The sequence below is a fragment of the Strongyloides ratti genome, scaffold srae_chrx_scaffold0000006 (assembly GCF_001040885.1).
Source record: "Strongyloides ratti genome assembly S_ratti_ED321, scaffold srae_chrx_scaffold0000006".
Classification (NCBI taxonomy): Eukaryota; Metazoa; Nematoda; class Chromadorea; order Rhabditida; family Strongyloididae; genus Strongyloides; species Strongyloides ratti.
In genome coordinates this window covers 142,224-167,233 of record NW_020171514.1, presented here as the reverse complement: position 1 = coordinate 167,233, position 25,010 = coordinate 142,224, and the positions used below count along the sequence as shown (strand labels likewise).

At 25.9% G+C, this 25,010-nt stretch overlaps 11 protein-coding genes across 11 annotated transcripts; 6 read left to right on the top strand and 5 right to left on the bottom strand.

The window, feature by feature from the left end:
* Nucleotides 1–2,633: 2,633 nt before the first annotated feature.
* On the top strand, nt 2,634–4,599 carry SRAE_X000237700 (Hypothetical protein; the record flags this gene model as incomplete). The annotated part of the gene is made up of 5 exons (XM_024645583.1): nt 2,634–2,682; nt 2,724–2,735; nt 2,889–3,112; nt 3,157–4,380; nt 4,444–4,599. The coding sequence occupies 5 exons, from the start codon at nt 2,634–2,636 to the stop codon at nt 4,597–4,599; spliced, it is 1,665 nt and encodes a 554-aa protein (XP_024499852.1).
* Nucleotides 4,600–4,995: 396 nt separating this feature from the next.
* On the top strand, nt 4,996–5,826 carry SRAE_X000237600 (Hypothetical protein; the record flags this gene model as incomplete). The annotated part of the gene is made up of 2 exons (XM_024645582.1): nt 4,996–5,348; nt 5,394–5,826. The coding sequence occupies 2 exons, from the start codon at nt 4,996–4,998 to the stop codon at nt 5,824–5,826; spliced, it is 786 nt and encodes a 261-aa protein (XP_024499851.1).
* A 69-nt stretch (nt 5,827–5,895) lies between these two features.
* SRAE_X000237500 (Hypothetical protein) lies at nt 5,896–6,138 on the top strand (the record flags this gene model as incomplete). Its single annotated transcript, XM_024645581.1, has 1 exon — nt 5,896–6,138. The coding sequence occupies one exon, from the start codon at nt 5,896–5,898 to the stop codon at nt 6,136–6,138; it is 243 nt and encodes an 80-aa protein (XP_024499850.1).
* A 3,617-nt stretch (nt 6,139–9,755) lies between these two features.
* SRAE_X000237400 (Reverse transcriptase domain-containing protein) lies at nt 9,756–11,204 on the bottom strand (the record flags this gene model as incomplete). Its single annotated transcript, XM_024645580.1, has 1 exon — nt 9,756–11,204. The coding sequence occupies one exon, from the start codon at nt 11,202–11,204 to the stop codon at nt 9,756–9,758; it is 1,449 nt and encodes a 482-aa protein (XP_024499849.1).
* A 3-nt stretch (nt 11,205–11,207) lies between these two features.
* SRAE_X000237300 (Reverse transcriptase domain-containing protein) lies at nt 11,208–12,188 on the bottom strand (the record flags this gene model as incomplete). Its single annotated transcript, XM_024645579.1, has 1 exon — nt 11,208–12,188. One exon carries the CDS (start codon nt 12,186–12,188, stop codon nt 11,208–11,210), a length of 981 nt encoding a protein of 326 aa, XP_024499848.1.
* Nucleotides 12,189–16,708: 4,520 nt separating this feature from the next.
* SRAE_X000237200 (Hypothetical protein) lies at nt 16,709–17,113 on the bottom strand (the record flags this gene model as incomplete). The annotated part of the gene is made up of 1 exon (XM_024645578.1): nt 16,709–17,113. The coding sequence occupies one exon, from the start codon at nt 17,111–17,113 to the stop codon at nt 16,709–16,711; it is 405 nt and encodes a 134-aa protein (XP_024499847.1).
* Nucleotides 17,114–17,314: 201 nt separating this feature from the next.
* Nucleotides 17,315–17,656, bottom strand: SRAE_X000237100 (Hypothetical protein; the record flags this gene model as incomplete). Its single annotated transcript, XM_024645577.1, has 1 exon — nt 17,315–17,656. The coding sequence occupies one exon, from the start codon at nt 17,654–17,656 to the stop codon at nt 17,315–17,317; it is 342 nt and encodes a 113-aa protein (XP_024499846.1).
* A 165-nt stretch (nt 17,657–17,821) lies between these two features.
* SRAE_X000237000 (Hypothetical protein) lies at nt 17,822–18,240 on the bottom strand (the record flags this gene model as incomplete). The annotated part of the gene is made up of 2 exons (XM_024645576.1): nt 17,822–18,073; nt 18,115–18,240. 2 exons carry the CDS (start codon nt 18,238–18,240, stop codon nt 17,822–17,824), a joined length of 378 nt encoding a protein of 125 aa, XP_024499845.1.
* Nucleotides 18,241–18,755: 515 nt separating this feature from the next.
* On the top strand, nt 18,756–22,487 carry SRAE_X000236900 (Reverse transcriptase domain and Aspartic peptidase domain-containing protein; the record flags this gene model as incomplete). The annotated part of the gene is made up of 5 exons (XM_024645575.1): nt 18,756–18,812; nt 19,486–19,553; nt 19,947–20,027; nt 20,127–22,036; nt 22,084–22,487. 5 exons carry the CDS (start codon nt 18,756–18,758, stop codon nt 22,485–22,487), a joined length of 2,520 nt encoding a protein of 839 aa, XP_024499844.1.
* Nucleotides 22,488–22,841: 354 nt separating this feature from the next.
* Nucleotides 22,842–23,525, top strand: SRAE_X000236800 (Hypothetical protein; the record flags this gene model as incomplete). Its single annotated transcript, XM_024645573.1, has 2 exons — nt 22,842–23,195; nt 23,334–23,525. The coding sequence occupies 2 exons, from the start codon at nt 22,842–22,844 to the stop codon at nt 23,523–23,525; spliced, it is 546 nt and encodes a 181-aa protein (XP_024499843.1).
* A 63-nt stretch (nt 23,526–23,588) lies between these two features.
* On the top strand, nt 23,589–24,616 carry SRAE_X000236700 (Ribonuclease H-like domain and AT hook-like family-containing protein; the record flags this gene model as incomplete). Its single annotated transcript, XM_024645572.1, has 2 exons — nt 23,589–23,846; nt 23,972–24,616. 2 exons carry the CDS (start codon nt 23,589–23,591, stop codon nt 24,614–24,616), a joined length of 903 nt encoding a protein of 300 aa, XP_024499842.1.
* Between the last annotated feature and the right edge of the window lie 394 nt (nt 24,617–25,010).

Here is a 25,010-nt window from a genome sequence, read left to right as displayed (position 1 = left end):
TGATAATAAGATGTTATAAACTTTTTATTTTTTATAAAAAAAATTTTTTATTAATATGAAAAAACAAATTTAATATAAATAATAGAAAAAATATTTATAGCAAATTATTAAAATTATAATAAAATTAATAAAAAAGTTTATTTTATTTTTAAAAAATTATAATCAGCATTAGATATCATTTAATAAGTTTAATATTACATTTTTTTCAAATAAAAATTACGTCTATTTTAAATTTGTCGTAAAAATATTTCATTTAAATATAGCCTTACAAAATTTACCTTAAAGATTTTTTTTAATATCTTAGAGATTACTGGTCCATATGTTATAAAATTATATTTATTCGAAAGACAATTAAAGTAACTTCAAATTACTTTTTATTTTTTTTTGAAATATTAATTTAAATAAAAAACTTGGCTATTTTTAACTTGAATTGAAATATGTTTGTGAAAAGTTTAGGCTAAATAAATTTTATTTTTTCAATTTTTTATTATTAAAAATTAATTTCTTAACTAAAATTCAGATATATATAAAATTTTGTCTTAAAATATTTTTTTTAATAAATTGTTTTAAAAAAAACGGTATATAAAAATTTGTAAAAAACAAACTTTACCGAGTAACTTTGGGACCAGTGGTTATAAAATTATGAATCCATAGACATTTGATAAAGAATTTAAATACGCCTAGTCGTTTTTTTCATTTTCTCAAATTTTTAATTTTGAAAAAAATTATGACTATTTAAAATTTACTTTGGATCTAATTTGGACCAGTTAAAAATATTTTTTTTAATTTTTTTTTGCAAAAAACAAATTTTCTGACCAAAATTAAGCTATATGTAAAATTTTTCTTAAAAACATTAATTTTAAAAATTCTTATAAAAAAATAAAAAAAAAAACACTATTTTTAGATTATTTCAAGAACCAATGGTCCCAATGTTATGAAATCGCAATCACTTAATGTAAAATTTAAATATCTACGAATGTTCACTTGACGATTTTTTAAAATTTTTTTTTAAAAAAAAGTTATAGCCATATTAAGGTTTTTTTTGGGTTTACTTTGAGTTTGATTTGAGAAGGAAGAAATTAACATTTTTATATTTTATTTATGCCAAAAGAATCCATATGCTAAAACTAAGCTAATTTTTAAAATTTTATAAAAAAATATTTAATAGGAAAAAAGTTATATGCAAATAAAGGTTTAAAAAATTCATAAAAAAACAAACTTATCTGAGTAACTATGGGAACAGAGGTCACATAAATATAAATCCACAGTCATTTTTTTTATTTTTTAATATTTAATTTTTGAAGAAAGTTATGGTAATTTAAAATTTTTGTTTGACCAAATAAAGCTTTAGATGTTAATTTTTTAATCTTTTTATTATGAAAAACAAATTTTTTGGCCATTTTTTATCTACATGCAAAATTTTATGTAAAATTATTAAAAATAAAATAGTTATTTTTTTGCGTTCTTGAAGCTTTTACTATACCCGGTTTAGTGCTACAAGATACAGAAAGCTAACAAGCTGTATTTAATCTTTTCTTCTTACATACAGCATATTAGAAGTATGTATACTTTCTCTATTTTGTATACACTTTATAAACTGTATATTCTGTACAGAAAGAATACAAATAATAATCTGACTGGATCTTATGAAGAATTGCAAATTAAACACTTCACTAACGTGGAGAAATGTTCTTTTAATATTTTAAAATGATTTATTTTAAAATAATTTAGTTGTTATAATTTTTTAATTATATGAACGCTGTTAATTTTTAATTGTTCCTTTCCTTATAGACTGTAATCTCCAAAATAAAATATTAATTTACTAATTTTTTGAAATTAACAAAATTGATATTAAATTTTAAAATTGAAGCATTAATAAATTAAAACAACATTTTAATATTTAAGCATTAATAAATTGAAACAGCATTATAATTAAGTTTAAATGAATGAAGCATTGGACAAATAAAGTTTTTTTGAGAATTTAATTTGATAATCATTCCTTTTGAATAAATATAATTTTTATAAAATAATTAATTTATAATCAACTGCCTTTAATTGGAATATTTTTTTAACTGTATAAAGATTTGTACAATTTATATACAGCTTGTAAACTTTCTGTATATCATACAAATACAATCAGTATCTGTCCCGTACATTTCTTGTATACATTTTTTATATTGCGTACCGCTTTAAACCGTGTATGAATATGAAATTTTTTTTAAAAATATTTACATTTTTCGTAATCAGCGTGTTTTTCTCTATTAAAAAATGTTATTTAAATTTTTAAAAATTGAAAATAATTTCACCTACTCAATACTCGCCTATAAATATTTTGGATTAAAGGTAAGTTGAAACAGGTAAAAATGATAAAAAGGTAGTTGATTTTTATTTTAATATCTCGAGAACAAAGATTTGTTTCTAGTAAATTCTTTTTCATTCGAAAGAGAATCATAAAAAATAAATAATTTTCTACATTCTATCAAATTGATAATAAAGGTTTTTATGGTTTTAAGTCAATTTTTTTTACACGCTGTTTTTTCGCCTTCCCTTTTTTTAAGCAGTTTTACAATTATTTTTTTTTAAGCAAAAGTATCTTTATTTTATTATTTATTGCTAATTTTATTTCTAAAAAAATGTCTGCTGCTTCAAAAGTAATTTGCGATTCATCATTTGCTTCTAAAAGTAATTTTTTTTTTTGCTTAATAATTTATTTATAAATGTAGAAAAAAAATTGGGTAAAAAAAGAAGTTATTCCTGATGTATTAAAATCGCCAAAACCGGCTTCAGTTTTAATGGTTGAAACTCCAAAAAAGAAGTTCCTTTAAAAAAAAGAAAACAAATGTTAGAAGTATGTTTAAACTTTATATGATTTTTTTACATATTTTTAGAATTTAGCGTTAAGTATCTTAGATACAAACAAAAAAAGATCGATTTTAAAATTGATCCAAACAATTCTAAAAGAATTGTTTATGATTCTTCTGATGAAAACGAATTTCCGTCTCTACTATCAAAAAGTACACCAAATGATAAGGAAAATCAAATGGAAGTTATAGAGGATGTTGTTTTGGATGAACAACAAGAAAATAATGGTGTTTCTGGCATGGAGCCATTGGTGAAAAAGAAACTTAAAAAAAAGTTTCTTAAAAAAAATTAAAGAAAATGAGAAAAGCTTTAAAAATGAGGAATGAAAAAGAAAATATTCTAAATGAATATTTAACTTCTTTTGAAGAATGTAGTGATGAAGAGAGAATTCATAACATAGGTTTTCTCAAAACACCTACTACATCTTCAAAAACGTTGGTTAATGAACATTTGCTGCCAACTTCTGGTGAATATAATGCATCGTGCCGAAGTCCGATAAGGAATGTCATAGAAAAATTTTCTAATATGACACCAAGAACGAAATCAACTTCACCAGCTTCAGTTTTTTCAATGTGGCTTGAAAAAACTTCTAAAGCTTTCAGATTGCTATTAGCGTTTGATTCACCACCGGAATTTCCTAAAGTTGCTAAGATTACAATGGAAAGTAGATTATTAGAAGCACTGATGCCAAATGCTTCATCCCCTTCTTCTCAGAAGCCTAAAAAATACTTAAGAAGGAAGGTTATTTGTCCCATATGTGGACGTCAAACAGCTTCATTTTATGCCCATTGGAGAGATAGTAAGCACGAAAGTTTGTATCCTGGTAAACACCTATATTACAACAAACTTGCTTATGAAAAAAATCCAAGAACTGACGTTGATTTGCCACAGGGAACTAGCGAAAAGTCTGTTGAAGAATGCCTAAAAAAATTAGACAATTACGCATCTATGCATAAAAAAATGCAAGGTAGCTCCAGACCAGAAAATTTGAAAGAATTTCTGAAAGCTAAAGGGTTCTATTCTAAATCAAAAGATGTCATTATTGAAGAGTTTCAAGAATACTGGACATCGAGGTATTTTAATGGTCATTACGAGAATAATGATAATAATAACGTTGCTGGAATAAATGTGGAAAAGATTCACGATACAGTTAAAAATGGAGTGAAAGCTTTAAGGAAGTTAATTAGAAATTGCTTACCTTTTTCGTTTTTGGAAAATATAGAAAAATCTTGCAATTTTCTATACAAAACGATTCCTCCATTTTTAACAATTATTGCTAATGTTTCGAGGGATTCAACTATTAGAAATTACACGAGACCTCTCCGTGAATTTCTTATTTTCGTTGGCGAAAATAAAATAGGTATAACTTGGGAAGATTTGAAGCTAAACTATTCGTTAGATAAGCTTACAAAAAAGGTAGTTGAACTTGAAAAGAATCTGGTAAAGCGTAAAACGATGGAAAAAAACTTTGAAGATAGGAGAAGAAAGGGGTTGGAAGAAGGGGATGATGATAATAACGTTTGCCATTACGGTTATTATATGAAGAACTTGAGAAAGTTAATATCTTAAGTAGATATTAAGAATCTTTGTATGGATTATTACCGAGATCTTCAAGCTAAAGTAATAACCATTATTGTAGCGTTAAATGGTGGGCGTCCAAAATTTGCTTATAAAGCAAAAAGAGAAGAATTACGATATTATATCGTAGATGATAAAGAACGTGCTGAAAATATGTAGATGTATGTTGATTTTGCTGAAAAATCAACAAGTGCGAATACATGCCATATGATTGATCCAATTTTGGCTGATTCTTATATTCGTCCATTTTTAAAATTGAGAAAAAGGATAATAAAAAAGTATTTTGATGGAAAACTTTCTGATACCACTGAAAGCGATATAGTATATGAGAAAAATATAGCTAATTGTAGTGCAGATTATTAAAATCCTTTATATGAAGAATTAAAGAAAAAAAACTTGGGAATTGATTGGTTGTTTTTCAATTCTTAAAGAAAGCGTTTTACTAATAATGCCAATAGGATTATACAGAAAGTTTTGAAACAGATTCCGGAGTTTTGTAATAAAAACATTACTTCTTATACGTTTCGGCAAGCAATTATTAGAAGTAGTAATTACATGAGGCGTAATGGTTTTATTCCGAGAACTGTTTCAGAAGATATTGGTGCAGCTTCTAGAGAACATACATCTACAACTGCAAACTTTATTTATAATCCTGAATACACAAAAATGATGGCTAGAGTAGCATATTTAAATAATAGAGAGGTTGAAGAATCATATATCGAAGGAAGCGATTACAAAAAAATAACAATGACAGTTATAAGTGATGATGAAGAATCTCTTTGTCCATTTAAAGAAAAAATAAAGGTGAATGTAGAAAAGAAAGAAACGAAATCAGCTGTAAAAACATCTGTTTGCTTTGAAAATCAGCTAATTTCAAAAGTTTCTGTTCATATTAGAGATGTTGCGTTGTAACCAACATTTTCTAATAAAGTGCTGTTTTCAATTTATTTCAGCACGTTTTCTTTGGAAGGATTAAAATTAAAGGATTTAAAAGAATGTAAAGGTGCCCGAAGAGTCTACAGAACAGACTTTAAAAAATGGCTTTTAGAAAGACTTTTTTACTGTAATATGATCTGGGAAAATATAGAAAGAAGCACAATAAGAGAATTATTAGCAATTTTAGGATATCAACCGAATGATCTTAAAAAAATAGCAGCTAATGAATGCACTAAAATATACACTGTAATGAATAATGTACGGGGAGAATTATACTTTATAGTTGCTGCTAAATACAGGGAGCTTAATCTTCAGGAGGTGCAAAGAAATCCGTCTCAATTTCTGCCTGAAATAACACCTATAATTGAAAGTTTAGGATTTGCTTTCAGTTATAAGAATGAAGTAGGAAATATGGTGAAAGATTTCATTGATGATGATGCTTTACAATGAATTCAATTTAAAGTAATCGAAAAGTTTCAGAAAGAGAACGCTGAAATAGTAGTAGATCATTCATTAATCATGAATGATCTTTTTCATCAAAAGCTTCAAGCTTATATTGTAGCTTCTAATAATAAGATAAGTAAAAATATGGAAAAAAACTCTATTAAGATTAAAGAAAAGGATGAAGAGATAGATGTCCTAAAGCAAAAAATTGCAGAACTGGAAAAGAAGCTTGCAAAAGCTACTGAAAAAGCTAATATTTCAATAGGAGAGGAAAAAGAAAAAAATGTAAAGAAGATAGAGCGGTACAGTGAGAGATAGAGTCTGCTGATTTCCAGTTTAATTAGCTTAGAAGAAGGCTAAATTTTTAATTACATTTTTTTTTACGGGTATTTGTTTCCCATATTTAATGTATTATTGTTTAATTTAATAAACCTCTTTCTTTTTTTTAAATAATTTGTTTTATTAATTTTTCTTCAATTTTGTATTAATTTCGTATAATTTGTTTTCATTTTTCTTCATCTTTCAAATTTTAATAATACTTATTATAAATATTACGTGTTATAATAAACCTATAAAATTTTAGTTATTATTAAATTCTGTGAATATATATATTTATATGTTATATAAAGAAAAAATAGACATAGTAAAATTGTAATCATTGCGTGACGGTTTGGTCATCATTTTTTATCTATTTTAAAGACTGTTAACTTCGTAGAAATATATTTAATCATTTTTATTTAATCACGTGTTTCGTCTAAGATTTATTTCTAATTTATTTATTATAGGGTTGAGATTTAAGGACTCATTCTAAGATCGCGTTTTATTGTAATCTAGGGAGTATAAGTTTCCTCTAAAGTATAAGAGGTGAGTATTTTTGTAATTGTATAATTTAATATTTAATATTTAGAAATAATTTTTAAAGGCGTTATAAAATAAAATCTTATAAAAATCCTCTTCTACAAATAACACCAGAAATAAACCATAATCTTATTTATTTGCTGTACCAATAAATAGTTTTTTTTTTAATTTTTTAAGTTTTTTTTACCATATTTCAAAAGCCGTAAATTAGTTTCAAGCCAAACTAAATTTAATTGGAAGATCTTTAAAAGCTGCATAAATTTTCATTTTGATATCACATTGAAAAATGTACTCTTTAAAGGGTTAAGATTAATTAACTATTTTTTTTAAAATATTACATTATATATAATTAAATGTTAATATAAAGTATATATAAAATTAATAAATATTTATGACATATAAAAATTATAACATACACATATATTATATATAAAATTTTTTAAATATTTCATTCTTAAAAATGTTACAAAACAAATTTTCTTTATATATAGGATATAAAGCATATTTAAATTTTGTAAAACGTAAATATAAAAATAAATTTTTGCAAAGTGAAGTCAGTCTGAAGCGAGATTCATATATCAAATCACAATATTTTTTCTTGATCTTCATTTTAAATTGAAGTCAATAAAATTATTCCAAGAGTATTTTTCATTTACCTTAAAAAGGTTATTTAAAATGTTATTTTTTCACGTTTGAAAAAAAATTAAAAAAACAAAACATTTTCTTTTCGTCATATCTGAAGAACGAAAAATATTTTTTCATTGAAACTTATTTCAATCGAAAGAGAATTACTCAAAGCATATTTAAAGTCACATTAACAATTTTTAAATTTTTAGTTTAACTAACATTTTTTCAAAAATTTACATAAAAATATTTTTTTTTCGAAAAAAGAATTTTTTTATTTTATTGAATCTTATGTAGAAAAAGTAAATATACTTTCATGAATCTGATATCAAATTGTAATCATTGAAATTTGCCCCAGACCGTTTTTTTTTTATCAATAAATTTTTTTTATATATTTTTTTTTTCAAATTACAATAAAAATTTTTTGGCCATATCTCTGGAGACAACAATTATTTTTGATGGGACTAGTTTTATCTGAGAATTCTTCAAAAATCACATAATTTTTCACCTTATTACCTTTTAAAAAACATTGCTTTATAAAAAATTATGGCTAATAAACAATTATTTTATTAAAAAAATTTTAATTTCTTGATTATCTCAAGAACAAATAAAGCTACAAAAGCTTAATTTTACTTGAAATGTAACGCTTCAAATTTTCCTTAAGATTTTTTTTTGATAAATTTTTTTTTTTGGTAAATTTTTTTTTTAAAAAGTTATAAGATATTCAAAATTAAAGAAATTTAGAAAATTTTTAACCCAACTTCAGCTTATATCCTTCTTCAAAATTATTTTTTTAACGTGTTATTATGAAAAACAGTTTTTCCAATCTTTCTTTGCCATAACCTTAAGTTTTATCTTAAAATTTCTTGAAACAATAATTTTGCAGCAAATAATATTAATGCTACATTTTTTACCTTTATGCTGCAATATCTCAATAAAAAAATAAATGTACTTATTATTATCAGCGTGTTTTTTTACACTAGAAACTTTTATTAAAAAGTTAATTTTCAAAAATAAATTTTTGAAAGTCATTTCTCCTTTATATATATAGAATATTATTAAACAAAAAATGTTTCATAAAGCTTACATTAAAATTTGAAAGATATTCATAAATCTTTTTTAGCAAAGTAATATTGTCAACTGTTTTTTTTATTTCTTAGCTGCAATAAAACATTAAACTTGTAGTTGTTAGAAAAAAAATTTAATTGAACAATAAAAATAGAAGTTTATTAAAAAAATTAATAAAATATTAGATAAATATAAAAGAATTTTTTTTAAAATTTAAGCTTTATTAGCATGATTCTTTATTTTTTCCCCTTCCGCACAGACCGCCTTATTGTAAACTCTTCTTTTTCCATAAACTTTTTCTACCGGACAATTGAAGAAAAACAAAAAATGAAACCACACGTTTCAAACACTTTGGTGGCAAAACTGGTGTCACAGATAAAATCAATATTGCTAATTGAATATTTAAAAAATGTCACAACTTTCTAACAAAATTAAAAAACCATTTTCAATATATATTTCTTTTCTTTTTTTAGAACTGAAAGTTTATGAAGGTTTTTATTTAAATCCAATTGTCTTGGTGAAATATTTAATGAAGAAAGCAAAACTTCAAATGAATTTACTTCATTAACACTTTTTTTGTTTTTTTTTCAGCTTTCTTTTTTGTAAAAATTGACAATTTGAAAAAAATGTTTTTTCACCATTTCTAAATTTATATTATACATTTTTTCAAATAAATTGTATATTTGGCCAACAAATTGTTTTCTATTAGTTGTATTATTTAAAAAATTGTCGAGATCAATTATTAGCATCTTCTCCCACTGATAATAATTATTTTCTGTATTTGTCCCAAATTTCTTTCTTTTTCGTACAATTCTTGTTTATTATTAGTATCAACAATACATTGTGAATCTTTAAATAGGATATTTAATATTTTCACAATTTAAGCTGCAACTATATCAACCTATCATATACTGTGATCAAAAAAGTTGCTTTGTTGTTGATTCTTTCAAGTGCTAATAATTGAATTTTTTTTATATTTATTTATTTTAAAATTTATAAAATGTCTTTTATTAATTTAAAAATGTTATTAATAAAAAGAATTGTTTATTGATAATAAAAATTGTCTGTTATTAAAAGAAAATTTATTTGAAAAGAAGACGCAAAATTTAAGACTTTTAAAAAAATTTTGTTGATTGTCGTCAATTTGCTCTCGGTGTATAGCGGTGCTATTAGTATATTATTTTCAGATTTTTGTGTTATTTTTACTAATGTTAATTTGTTTTGTTAAAAAATTAATTATTAATAATATTTTATGTTAGCTATTTTAGTAAAAAGTTTTTTATATGTAAATTTGTTAATATTTAATTTTTCTTCTATATTTATGATTAATGGTTAATTTTGGGAAATGTATCTAGAGACAATTTTGTTTGCTTCTTACCGCTTAATTAATGGTTGATTTTACCGTAATGTTGTTTTAGTAAGCGGTATGTGTCTCGAATTACTGAAATGTTAATATTTGTCCATAATTGGTTAGCTTCTTTAGTGGTTAGTTCTAGTGTTTTATTTACATTTTGGATAGATTCTTCCATTAGTTCTCCTAAGAAGCCCACTACTACTGGAAGAAACTCAGTTTTACGGTTAAATTTTTTCCTTAAATAATCTGCTAGATAATATCCTGCTAGTAGCCAATCATCAGTAAATTCTATATTAGAGTTAGTGCAATATTTAGTAAATTTCCATTTTTCCTGGTTAGTTATGTTATCTAAGTTAGCTATTGATACATCTAATATTATTAATGGTTTGTTAGGGTGTAATGGTAAGTAAACTAAATCTGGCTTATGAGATTTTACTTGGGCTTTCTTCCAAGCCCAATCTATGTATAAATTTTTGGAAGGGATAAATGTTAATTTTTCACCGTATTCTAATGTTCTTATTCCTAGTTTTGTAAAAAATATAGTAGTTATTAATCTTAGTACATTGTCATGTCTCAAGCGCCTTATTGTATCTTTATGGATGCAACTGGTTAGTATGTGTTCAAGAGTTTCTTTGTTAGGGCATTTCATTCTACAAAATTTATTTTCAAAAAACAGTTGCTTTTCTTGAGCATGACATATTAGTTGTTCTAGGTTAGAATTTATGTTAGTTGTAAGAAATTTGTAAGTATGATTATCTAATTTGTATCTATTAAAAATCTTATAATATTTAGATTTAGTTAGTTCATTTTTGTTATTTTCTAGTATTTTATCACTAATTAGTCCTTTTATTAGTTTAATGTTAGCTTCCTCTGAGTTAATGGTTATTTTTATGGAGGAGTTATTTCTAATTGTGTCAGTAGTTATTCCCATTTTATTTAGTAAGTAGATGGAATCTTCTATTGAAGTTCTAAGTCTATTATCTATTGTTAGTGGGTCATATTTATAACCTAGGTATTTTGTCAGTATGTTAGTTTTTGGATCAGTACTAATATACGCGTAAATACCTAGGTTAATCATTCCTACATTAATTCTTTGGTTTCTAGATTCTCCAAATATCATATCAGTAGCTAGGTATTCTATCATAAGTTTCAATGTGTTAGCTATAAGTTTTGTTACGAATCTAAGTGGTAAGTTCAATCTATTGACTTCTGTAAGTATTTCTAATATCTTAATAGTTAATTTGTTTTCTAGTGAAGTCAAGTCAGTTAGATCGTTTTGTGTTATTCCTAAGTACTTATAGCTTTCATTTTTTGTAATTAATGGGAATCCAAGAACAGGGTTTTCGTCATTGTTAGTATTAAGTGTTGCACATTTCTTATTGTTAATATTAAGTCCTATGTTATTACTTAATTTGTTAAGTGTGCGTATTTGCTGTTTTTGAGATTCCCTATCGTTAGCGTATAGCTTCAAATCATCCATATACTATTGATGGTTTGTGGTTATTGGTAATGTAGATTTGAAGCCATCTATTTTATTTAATCCGAAACCTATGCCTGCTATACTCATGCAAAAAAGTAAAGGAGATAAGGAGTCTTTTTGAGGAACTTCTCTACTTATTTTAAATGAGCCTATGCTATTTTTATTTACTATTATGCTACTATGCCAAGATTCTGTTAGTTTTATTAATGTGTTAATTGTTGTTAATAGGAATGAAAGTATGTTTATTATTTTTCTTTGCCATCTATGATCTATACTATCAAATGCCTTACTAAAATCTATCCAGGTAACATGCAGGTTAGTATTTTTTTGTCTATTTGTTATTCTATTATTTATTAGTATGGATGCATCTTTCAGTAATGCATCTGTGCAACCTCTACACCCTCTTTTCAATGCTTTTTGCTCAACTGGAAAAATTAGGGAGTCAGTTAGTAATGGGTCTAATTTTTCGTAAATTGAGGCTGTTAGTATCTTATATTTGTAAATTAAGCATGTTATTAGGCGGTAATTTGCTGGGTCAGAAGGGTCTCCTTCTTTAAATATTAAGTGCATGTTACCCTCAGAATCGCTATTTTTTAGTATCTTAGTATTACCAAGCCATATCTCTTTTACCCATTCTGTTAATACCTTTTTTGTTACTGGAAAGTGCTTGTACCACATGGAATGAATTCCATCTGGTCCAGTCGCTTTCCAGTTAGCTTTTCTATCTATTAGTTCGGTTATTTCTTCGTTAGTTGGTATTTTAATTCTATCTATTTTATCTAGCTCTTTTTTAGTACTTGTTAGAAACTCATGTAAAATTGGATTAATATCTAATTTTTCTTCATTGTTAATTGGGGCATAAAGTTTGGAAAAGAAGTTTAGTGCCACATTGTTATCTAGGTCGTTATTGTTAATTTTTATTATATTTTTTCTTAGTGTTTTTAAAGAGGGTTTTTTTGTGAATTCTATTAGTAATTTAGTCATTTCTAGTTTATTTTCTAAGTTTTTAATGGTTATTTCTAGTTCCTCTACTTCGTTAGTTAAATATGTTAATAATTCTGTTAGTTTGTAGATTTTAAATCTCTTTTGTGCCCTTCTAATTCTTACTCTATCTTTTTCTTTTCTATTAGTGTTAGTTATGTTTAGAGATTTAATAATAGTTTTATACAGTTTTAATTGCGATTTTTTTCTATTTAAGGATTGTTTTTTGTTTTTGTTAGTCGACTTTCTGTTAGTAATTATTTCTAAGTATGAGGAGTATGCTGTTGATTTTATTAATGTAAATTTGGTATCAAATTTTAAGCTATTTTTTTTATTGTGTCACATAATACTGTGTTATATTTCTTAATTATTTTATGCTAAGTGTTAGTTAACTTTCTTAATAATGTTAAATTAATCTTGTCTAATAATTTAGTGTTATTTACAAGATTAATTAATTTCTCGTCTAATGCTTCAGACGGGGTTGTTAGGAATGTTAGAATTGCTTTTTCTTTGTTATTTTGTTTATTATTAATATTTTCAGCAGTTATCACATTTCTAGTCACTAATTTATTTGTATTTTTTGTTAATTTCTGTTAGTGTTAGTTTAACTGTATATCCTAGTTTTCCTGCTTCCCTAGCTACTATTCTTTTTTCTGTGGCACTTATTTTTGAATCTCTACATACAGCTAACCAGTTAGTATGAATCAGTTTTCCATGATTCTTTCTATCATTAAATGCAGTGGTTAGTAATAAATCTTTATGTAAATAAGTATCGTATCAAATTCCTAAGAATTCATCTGTTAATTTTAGTTTATTTATGTTAGTTTGTTGGAAATTATATGTTTCTATGTTAGGGCTATTTTTACATGATTTATTACTGTAACTGTTAATTGATGAATTATAGTTATTTAATTTTTCTGAGTTAGTACTGTTAGATAAGTTAAGAATGTTATCTGTTATTTGATATGACTTTAGTGTTAAAGTTAGGTTTTCTATCGTTAATTCTATTCTATTTTCTATTTCTGTTATGTTAGTATTTAGAAAGTTATTTGATGTGTTTAGTTGGGTTATTTTTTAGATTTTTGTTAATACGGTTATGCAACTTCTACGTCTGTTAAGATCATATGACAAACTTTTACTTACCTAAGTGTAGTTAAGTTTTTGTTTGGCATATGATCTTAATTTTTCAGAAAGAGTTAGTGATAAGTTTAATTGTTTACAGACTTTTTTCCAGTCTGTTATTACATTATTCCCTCTATTAATTTTATTGTTAGGTGAGTTAATTGTTTTCAAAATTAACTCATTTGGGATGTCCTCAAATTTATCAGTCATTTTTATTTAATTCTTAGTAATTGGTTATATTTTATTAGATATATTATTTTAATATAAGTTACTATTAGTCTTTTTCTCTTTGTTAATGCTAATGGTTATTATGTTAGTCTATTATGATAGAGAGAGAGACTTTGTTTGAGGTAAAATACAATGATGATAACAAAACTTTTTTGTTAAAAATTACCAATAATTTTTTAAACAAGCGGTAGCTTCGCACACGCATGCCCACAGAGCTGGACTTTGTAAGATATATATATTTTTAATTATATTAATAAAATAATATAAATATTAGAAATTTTTGATATAAAAAAGTAAAATTTACAATTAAAAAAAATGCGCTTTTTCTGGTTTAACCTGCGGTTTCACTCATACTTTTGAAGTGATGAGGTAAACTGAACTAAAAATTATAACAATTTTAAAGAAAGGAATTTTTTAAAATAGAATAAATAAATTTTTTTAATATAAATAAAAAAATTTTGCAAACGAAAAAAAATCTTAGATTATATTATATTAAAAAATTATTATGTTTTTTTTTTAAATTTAATAGTAATTTTAAATTAATTTTTTTTAATATAACAATCGAAAAAGATTTTTAAATATAAAAAAAAAAGTTAATATTTTTAAATTTGTTTCTTTTATGTTGTTAATATAAAAAACAATGGAAATTAAGAATTTTTGTCATGTTTTTTTTTTAAAAACATTTAGAATAGTAATTTTATCGTTATTTTTTATTATTAGAAATATTTCTATATTTTTTTTATATTTTGGTAAATTTTTTGATTAAAAAAACATAACATTTTTATAAAGATTTTTAAAAATTCATTTTTTGTTATATTTTTTGAAGTATAATACACTAAGAAAAAATTTTCTATTAATTATATCATTTTTTAAATTTTTAAATTATATAAATTAATCTATTATTAATTTTATGATTTTTTAATAATTTACTTATTAGTAAAATTATAAAACATTATTGTAATATTTTTATACATATTATAATAATTATTTTCCAATAGATATTTTTAATGCATTACAAAGTCACAAATTATAAAACCAAAAAATGTAGAGTATTGTACTAAAATTATATATTATAATGTAGTAATATTATTGTATTGTTTTTTTTATATAGTAATAAAGTAGTTTCATAAACAAAACTAATATTTTAAATTACATTTTGAAATAGATTTATTGTTAATAGTTAAAATTTATAAATTTATCTTTATTATTTATTCCAAAATTTTGTGTGTTCATATAAAAAAAATTAATTTTCAAAATAGTATTAATTAATAGTTTTTTTTGACCAAATCTTAAAACCCGTAAATTAGTTTCAAACAATACTAATTTTAACTAAAAGATCTTCAAAAATTACATAATTTTTTACCCATTATCTTATTTAAAAATTAATTTATAAAAAGATATAACTTATTAACAATTTTTTGGTAAAAAAAATTCATTTTTTGATTACTTCAAGAACGAATAAAACTACCAAAATGTAGTACTTCAAATTCTCCAAAAAGTATTTTTTTGTGACAAATTGTTTTTTTTAAAAGTATGGGACATTAAAAATTAATAAAAATCAGAAAATTTTTAGCCCAATTTTAAAAGCTTATATCTTCTTTCAAAATTATTTTTTTCAACATGTTAATGTGAAAAACAGTTTTACTAAACTTTGTTTATAAATATTTAAATCTTAACTCATAATCACTTGAAACAACAATTTTGCAGAAATATAAATGATGCTTTTTTTTTATGTTTATGCTCCGATATCTCAATAAAAAAATTAATTTTAAATAAATGTGTCTATCGTTTTTAGGGATTTTTTTATATTATAAACTTTTATTATAAATTTATTTTTTAAAAACAAATTTTTAAAAGTCATTTCTCTTTTACACATATATAAATATTACTTAAAATAAGTATTATGTATTTTAAAGGTAATGAAATATGCGATTTTTTTCATCGTATTGCAAAATTCATTTTTTACATTTTGTTAATAGTAAAAATTTGAATAATTTTTTTCGTTAAATTTTGCATGTACCAGATTGATTAAAGAGGAAAAAAATGAGCGCTTTTTCTCTTTGTGTAAAACAATTATTATAACTGCATTTATTATTTAAGTTTATATATTAGTTTTTGAAAGAATAATTTTGAGTTAATAATTTAATGTCATATTTTATTAAATAACAATCTTAAAAGTGATAACGTTGTTCTGTTATGAATTATTATATTGTTTTCGATAAATGAACTTATCAGCAAAACAAAAAAGTTTTATTTTTATATGTATTATGTTTGATAATTTGAAATTAGTAATGCCAGTCGATAGGCAGCATTAGATATAGAAGGGGAGAACAGAAGAAGTACTATAAATAAAGAAGTACCATGAAAAGAAATGAGTATTGTTCAATGTAGTCCGCTCTGCTGATAGAAAGACCTAAATGACTGGTGTCCCACGGAAGGGGTACCAGTAAAATATGATATATATTTTCTTGTTTTTATTTTGTCGTTATATATATAATAAATTATTATTACTAAAATTGTGTCCTAACTATCTCTCTTGGTGAGTTCTAACACCGCTACATCATCTCTCAACAGGGATGAGAACCATGGACGCCATAAAAATATGTAAAATAAATATTGACTAAAAGGTTTTAAAACATATGTCACCTCTTACATTTCAAGCTATGCTTTTTAATTTTAAAAAAAAATTGTGATTTAAAAAATATTTAACATATGTATCATTATTTTTTTATAAAATAACAATGTTAGTACATAAGAAATTGTTTTGAAGCAAGAAAAGTACTATATTGAAAAGTTTTAAAATTTGATCAGTTAAATTTACCGCCCACATGAATCTTTTCAAAGTTAATCTACATAGAAAGTATTCGACTTTTTAGAATACATCTAAATGCTGGAATACTCAAATTTTTTGAAAATTTTTAGTAAATATAAAAAATTTGAATTTTTTCTGGAATACAAATTTTGAACGTAAATTTTTAATTTTACTTTGAATACATAATTTAAATTTTTTTTATAAATTTTTTGTATAGTTTATATTTTTTTATGCGCATTTTTTTTAAAAAAGAAAAAAAAAAACAAATATTTTAAAAAAAAGAGTTTATTTTTTTAAAGAAAAGAATACAATAAAAGGGCGAGAAATAAAAAAATACAATAAAAAAGAAAAAAATATATAATTAAGAAAAAAAAGATTTTGAGTACTTGCAAAGTGATTCATTTTTCTCTTTGACTTTTTCCAACTCCTTTCCAGTGATACATTTGAGTTTCCTAGACATTCTTACAGCCATGCTCAGATTTTCTTTGTTGAAAAAGATTTTCATTTGCAGTTCCTCCAAACCTTCCTGTATCTTTTTTTCGTATTTCTTTGGTTCTTTTCTGAAGTCTTTCATTCTAATCCTTTTGAATTTGAGCGTTGTCAGTATTCTTCCACAGTCTTTCATGATGTTCAGCCTTGAAATGATTGCGTTGATTTTTGCAGTTGGTATCCGTCTTCCCTTTTGATAATTCCTCATTTCCATCAGAAATTTCCTAGCCATCTCTCTTGGTGTTGATGTCCACAGCAGTTTTTCATAGATGTTCATGTTGAAAAATGTCCCCAGTGTCTTGAAGGTGTACCTTCCATTCTCCGTTCCAGTAATCTTCAGGTTGTTGAAGCTTTTCTTTCTTGGATTGATTTTAACTTTGACCATTGGAAATTTAAATTCTTTGTAGTTCTCTGATACTCCTACGTTGTCAGCTCCTAAAAGTTTGGATTTTTTTTTTTCCAGTTTTCTAATTCCGCTTCAATTTTGTTGTGGTTCCACAGCCATCTCTGTTTCCTGTTCATCTTCAGTTTCCATCTCTTTTTCTTGTGATCCATCTCCAATTGGCTGAATTTTGAAAAAGTTCTTGTCTTTGTCAATGTAAATCTCCTCCGCCTTTCTGAGTTGACACCATTCTCTGATTGCATCTGAAATGTGAGTCCAGCTTGTGTAGAAGTTGTTTGAAACTTCTTTGTTGTGGTTTCTTAAACTTACCGTAAAATCCCTGCTTTCTTCCACTATTACTCCTTTGAGTTCCAGGTATGTTGCTACATTGGCAACGCTCCTTCTCCATGAATAGAGTGTTGTATTTTCGATATCCATACCGAAATCAGCCTTTCTCCTCAAAATTGGTTTTGCCAGTTCGTTGATGCTTCTTGTAAACCTCCTTTCATTTGCGTTGAAAAACAGTGGCGATTGATCTGAGTTGAGATATTCCGAGTTGCCGAAGTATCGTTGAATGATCTCTTTTTTTTCTCCATGTATTCTTTAAGCGTATTCTTGTAATACGTTGGTGAAAAGACATGGTTGGCTTTCAGGTTTCTCCGTTTTCCATAGTACCTCAAAAGGCATCAAGTTTCTCCAGTTGTTGGGTGGTTGAATACCAGAATGTCTCCTTTCTTTATTTTGTACAGCACCTCCAGTCTTGCACCATTCATTAGGATTATGAGTAATCCTATCTTGAATGAATAGTCGGAGAAGGCTTGCGGCTCCATTGATTCCAGTTGATAGTCCATCCTCCTGATTGGCATTGAAAAGTAGGGGTAGGGATGTGCATCTACCATGTCCGGTTCCTGTCTCCTCCTGTTCATTTTCTTGTTGTAGATCCGTTTGCAGTGTTCTTCAATTCTTTCCATCATAATCCATATTGCGTTTCCTATTGCCACATCTTCTTTTTTCGAGATCATTATCTTCTGATTTCTAAAGAATCGGAAGAATTCTTAGAATGATGTTAGGTAGTTCTTTATTGTGTTTGTGTTCGTGACATAACCTAGCGAAGAAAAAAGATCCAACACTTTTTTCTCGATGTCTTTGATGAATTCAAGTAGGTCCGTGAAAGTTGAGCTTGTCAAGCAGTAATACATCTTTTCCATAAGATGCAAACTGAACTTGTCTTCCATTGTGATCCGTGGTTTTTATGTTGTGTCTTGTATTCCATGATTGGGATAAGCTATTAGAGATAGCTTGTATTTTTTATAAATTGATTCCGTTTATTGTTTCTTCAGTTCGATTTATCCGATTTTCTTTTTCGTTGACAGTCTAGATATCTCCTCTATGTTGATTTCGTTGACAGACAGAAATCTCCTAGTTAAATTTCCCAATTGATATTCTTTTTTTTCTTTCTACTGTCTTCTTTTGCCTTTTTTTTCATTTACTTTTTTGCTACAAAGTGGCGGTTCTGATATTCCTTCTGCGTTTCTCCATGCATGATCTTGTAAATTTTCGTCATGAAAAATGTCCGCTGAATGGTTTTGAAAAGGTTTTTGCATTCAAAAAAACCTCATATTTTTTTTTTACCCGGATCTATAAGCATAATCATTTGGTCATTGCAACCAAAGTTTATCATCAGTATCCATATCATTCACTCTCACCATCTCTGGTATTCCATGCTCTAAAAAAAGAATAAAAATCTATAATTGTAATTATTTTACCATCTAAAAAAGAGAATTATTTGAAGAAATGGTAGCCATATTGAAAGTAGTTGAGTGTTACTGTTGGTAAAAAAAAAATATTATCAAAAAATTGTACTAATTATGATAACTGCTTTTGTAAAAAAAAAAATATTTTGGCATAATTTTTGAAAAAAAAACTAATTTTTTAAAAAAATAAATCAAAAAGTTTATTAAACTTAGAAAAATATCAAAGTTGAAGTTTATAACAAGTTTAGATATAAAATCAAATAATTTTTGTTTTATTTTTTTTTAAATACGCTGTTTTTTTCTAGTAAAATAATAAGCATTTTTGAGGTATAATTGATTGTTGGAATCAGAAAAGCCCAATACTTAACTTTCGTCATCTTTTGGTCATCACTATGTCATTTTATTTTATTTTAGTTTATGTCATGTTTTAATATGTATCTCTGTTAAAATATTTTATATTTTTTATCTTACATGTCCTAATCGATATTATTATTGTAATTTATTTAATTATAGGGATTAAGGGTATATTCCCGTATTGTTTCTAAGTTAGCTATTTTTAATTGTAAGACCTCGGATAGAGGGTAAGTAATTTTTATGATTGTATTGTATTAATTGTAATATTAATAATTATAGTGCGAAAATAAAATAAATAAAGATTAATTTAAATCTATTGGCCTTAATTTCTTGCCATAAGTGGACACCAGAAAATTATTGACGTATAAGCCATATATAAAATATCAACGATCTTTTATATATTATTTTTCTGGGATAATAGGCTTTGTGGACTCAACCTATCACTTTATAAAGACTGTCATTATTATTGATTCTGGTAGAGGATCTAGATTACCTGTAGTGATATAGTCTAGCAAAGGAGATCAGGCTAGCGTTAGTAATACTTTGGTGTTGTGTATAATCTTGTAATTGTTAGAAGTACTGTATACGTACTGGATATTCGGACTAGGCTTTACTAAGAGGTTAGAATCAAAGGAATTCAGACTAAATTTTGCTGAGAGGTTAGAATCTTATTGTTTGTCAGACCAAGCTACTGCTGAGAGGTTAGATAAAATCTTTGCATAAAAGTATAGACACATTGTTAGAGTGTCATACATAACTCTTTATTATTATAAGATAAAAGGATATTGATATTGCTTAAGTACAGCTATCATAGAGCGGCTAATTATAAAACAAGTTTTTGATACATTGCTTGAAGAACATTTTGGAATCCAAATATCAGAGGAACAACGAAACAGTTGGATTCAAGCGAACTTACGACTTGCTCATAAAAGAGATAAGGAAAGAATAAGATTAATTTCTAAATTTATTGAAAATCAAATAGTAAGTGAAAGAAATATTACAGAAAACAAAGATAAGAAAATGGCATTTGTTCCATCGTGGCATGCGTTAAAAAGCTTTTCTACTAAAGATGAAAATTTTAAAATATGGCTTAAAGATTTTGAACTATGTATGGAAATAGACAATATTCCTGAAGATAATAGATTACTCATTCTTAAATTAAAACTTGGACAGGATGTTCGTGAATACTTAAGATTATTGAAATTAGAGAAAGATGGTCATAGAGTTACTTACAATGAACTTAAGAAGATTTTGTTAAATAAATTTTCATCACAAATGTCCATGCAGAATGCTCGTGCTAAACTCCGCAATTTTGTTTTGGATCATAAACCAGAATATATAGTTAAATCATTAGAGGAATTGACTTCATTAGTTAGTGCTTCAGTGTCACAAATGGATGAACAAGCTCTCATGGATTATCAATTTTCTAGAATTGAATCTTTTTTGAAAGGAGATTTATGGACAAGATTCCATAACCATTCATTTAGATATAAAACATTAACTGAAGCTTTCCTGGATTTGGAAAATGAAGCCAAAAGTATCAACATGAAAGGAAGAAACAAAGATAATGATAGAAACTCATTTAAGAATACTACATTCCTTGGCACCTGTTTTTTTTGTCATAAAAGAGGTCATAAATATGTTGAATGTAGAAGTAGATTGAATAAGAATAATACGAATAATGGTAGAGATAATAATGAATCTAGTAATAATTCTGAAAGTACAAAATTTAAGTTCAATAATAAAAATTCTGGATTTTATAAACATAACTTGAATTTATCATGTCTTCAAGATTATGGTTTACCTTTAATTGAAGTCAAAGTAAATGATTCAAAATATACTGCACTTATTGATACTGGAGCAAATGTAGCTACGATAAGACAAAGTATAGTCTTAAGATATAATTTTATTTTGGAACCATGTGATATTTCAGTTAGACAATCATGTGGCACAGTATCTAAACCATTAGGAAAAGTAAAAATTCCCATAAAAATTAAAAAGGTTTGTAAAGAAATTGAATTATTATGTTTCAAAGACCAAGAGGTAGATGATTTGTATGATATTATTCTTGACATAAAAGCTATCAAATGTTTTAATATGAAAATTGATTTGCCTTCCCATCTCATTAAGATAAATGATGAGGAAATTAATTTAATAGAAGTTATAAAAGATTATTCACGTACTTGTAATAATTTGACGTTAAAGGAACCAAGTATGAATCATGTGGATATAATAAGTAAATTAGAAGAAATATTACCTGAGTTATCTCAGATTAAAAAGGATAGTGAAAATTATAAAGAATCAGTGTTTGAGGCTCCTAAACAGTATTTTACAACAGATATTCCTTATAAATTTGTACGTTATCAAGTTCCTAAGAAGTTGAAAAAGTTGATGGATGAAAAACTTGATTATTTAATTAAAAATAAAATTATTGTATCAAGCGATACGCTTTATTTGCACAATATAATTTTAATAAAGAAAAGTGATAATACTTATAGACTCTGTAGTGATATGAGACCAACTAATAAGATTACTATAATCGATAGATACCCTGTAGCTGATTTACGTGAAGTTTTGTCAGGACTTTATGATTTCAAATATTTTAGTTCTCTGGATATAAAGAAAGCCTTCCAACTAATTGCTATAAAAAAAAAGACTAGCCAAGATTCGGCTTATATACTCATAGAGGCACATTTATGTTCACCAAACTGTCGTTTGGATATGTTAATTCGGCACATATTTTTTAAAGGTGTATAGATAAGTGTTTGCTAGATGCACAATTAGATAGAAGTGCAAAAACTTATTTCGACGATGTTTTAGTTAAAACATCTGGGAATCTTATGGAACATTTGAGAATGGTAGCTAAAGTAATTTTAGCTTTAACTAATTGTAGACTAGCCATCAACTCTAAGAAATGTAAAATTGCTCATCAATCATTGGAATTTTTGGGTCACGAAATTACACAGCATTATATTAAACCTTCTGCATCTATTATTAAATGTATTCAAGAATTGGTAATTGAAAAATCTATCACAGGTGTTAAATCCTTTCTTGGTATGATAGGATTTTTCAGTAATTTAATTCCATCGTATGCTGAAAAATGTAACCCGCTCACTATGTTATTATCAACTAAAAATAGATTCTGTTGGACTGATTCTTAAGAAAATGCGGTTAAATAACTGAAGGATGATATTGTAAATTGTTCTGTAGTTTACCCTAATTTTGATGAACCATTTGAAATATTTGTAGACTCTTTTGTTCATTTTCATGGGGGAGTTATTACGCAAAAGAATAAGGAAGGAATTCTTTGCCCAGTAAGATTTTGGTCAATGAAAAGAAGATAAACTAAGAAGCATAGATTTAGCGTTTACGTTGAACTTGAGGGAATTGTACACCTATGCAGAAAGTTCAAATATTATCTGCTTGGCAACATAAACACAGTTTATACAGACCATAAAGGTCTAATTAAATTAATTGAAAATAGTACTAACATTACTTTCAGTCAGTGGTTATATATGTTACAACCATTCCAGTTGAATATTTGTTATATTGCTAGATTTAAAAATAAAGTAGCAGACTTGCTTTCCCGACCAAGGAGAATTTTTTCAAGGGATATGGAATTAAAAGATAAAGTTGAAATTGACACAGTTTCTAGAAATGATTATGTAACAACAATGATACAGCATGAATCTACTGGTGGTAGTGAAGTAGATAATGGAACAGATGATAAAACACATGAAATTATGGATAAGAAAATTTTTGTTTTTTATAATAATGTTCTTAATGATAATGTTGGTAGAAGTTTCACCACTGATCACCTAATTGAAGCACAAAGTCAGGATAGTCAATTAAAAGACGATAATTTTAAAGTAAAGTACCATATTGAATGTTAAAAAGGTATATATGGAATTTTCACAAATTCCGCTAGAAAATGTTTTATCCCGTTCCTTCCTGAGAGTGAAATTTAAAATGTTTGCTTTAGAGCTCACGCATATAGACATTTTAAGTCTTCAAAAATTCTCAAAATTCTTAATAAGAGTTGGTTTAACCCAAGAATGTTTGTAGTATTGAAAAGTATTGAAGATAGTTGTGAAGCATGTTTAAGAATGGATAGACATCATAATCCCAAGTTGAGAAAGTTGATATTGATGTACAAGCAACCTAGGGTTGCATATGCAGTTGACTTGGCAGGACCATAGCTTAATCATAAGAATCATTTCAAGTATGTTTGTTTAGTAGTAGATTGTTGTAGTAGATTCTGGATGCCGATTCCTATTGAAAATTGTGTTTTCTCTACAATTGCAAGAGCTCTTAAAACAGTATTCAACAGATACGGAATTCCGAAGTTATTACATTTTGATCAGGCAACCTATTTTACATGTTCCCAGATGAAAGAGTTTGGAGAAACTCAGAATATAAAGATAGAGTACGCAGATGCTAACGTTCACAAAAACGTGCTTGTAGAAAGAGCTATTAAATCTTTGGAGGAAACAATTGGTAGATGTATAGATAGTAATCAAGTATGGTCAGATGTTCTTGAAAATGCAGCCTTTTTTATAACGTTTCCATCAATTCAACGACTGGAAAAACCCCTTTTGAAATATTTATGGGATCTAAATGCCACTTACCATTTGAGTTTTGCCAGAATGTTGAACCTACAGTAATTGATCGTGATAGAAAATATCATGACTTGAAATTGGGGACATTTGAGGCATATAATGCCATGTATAATACTATGTTGAATAATCGTATGAAGTATGCAGATAAATTAGATATTAAGAAAGATGTGATTCCAATAGGATCTCAGATATATGTGAAGAAAGGAATAAGGGATTCAAAACTCAATTACGTTTACCAGGAACCGTTTGAAGTAGTGGATGCAAATTTTTTAACAGTCTGGTATAAACCACTAGTCACGAAAAAGTATCAACGTAATATTATCAAACGTTGTCATGTTTCTCAAGTTAAAATAATTACTCACATCAGTAAAGAAGAATATATTAGAAATGAATTTAAGAAATCAAATATCGATAAAGGAGTAGTTGAGGTAAAAGAGAAACCAAAGAAAATATTAAATGAAGAAGATTCTAATAAGAAAGGAACACGTGATAAGCAGAAACAGAAGAAGGAGTTGTTACAAACAATTAATAATTCTGATATTAATCTTAAGAAGAGATCTAGAGGTAGATTTCGTAAATCTCAAAGTGTTGTGAAGCGTTGTAGAGGTAGACCTCGTAAAACTCAAGATGTTGTTAAACGTCGTAGGGGTAGACCTAGAAAATTAGTATAGTGATGATATTATGGATTTGGGTTCTTTTCTTGAGTGAGATTGAGCTTTTAAGGGAGATGGAGTAAAATAGTAAGCATTTTTGAGGTATAATTGATTGTTGAAATCAGAAAAGCCCAATACTTCACTTTCGTCATCTTTTGGTCATCGCTATGTCATTTTATTTTTACTTTAGTTTATGTCATGTTTTAATATGTATCTCTGTTAAAATATTTTATATTTTTTATATTTTTATCTTACATGTCCTAATTGATATTATTATTGTAATTTATTTAATTATAGGGGTTAAGGGTATATTCCCGTATTGTTCTAAGTTAGCTATTTTTAATTGTAAGACCTCGGATAGAGGGTAAGTAATTTTATGATTGTATTGTATTAATTGTAATATTAAATATTA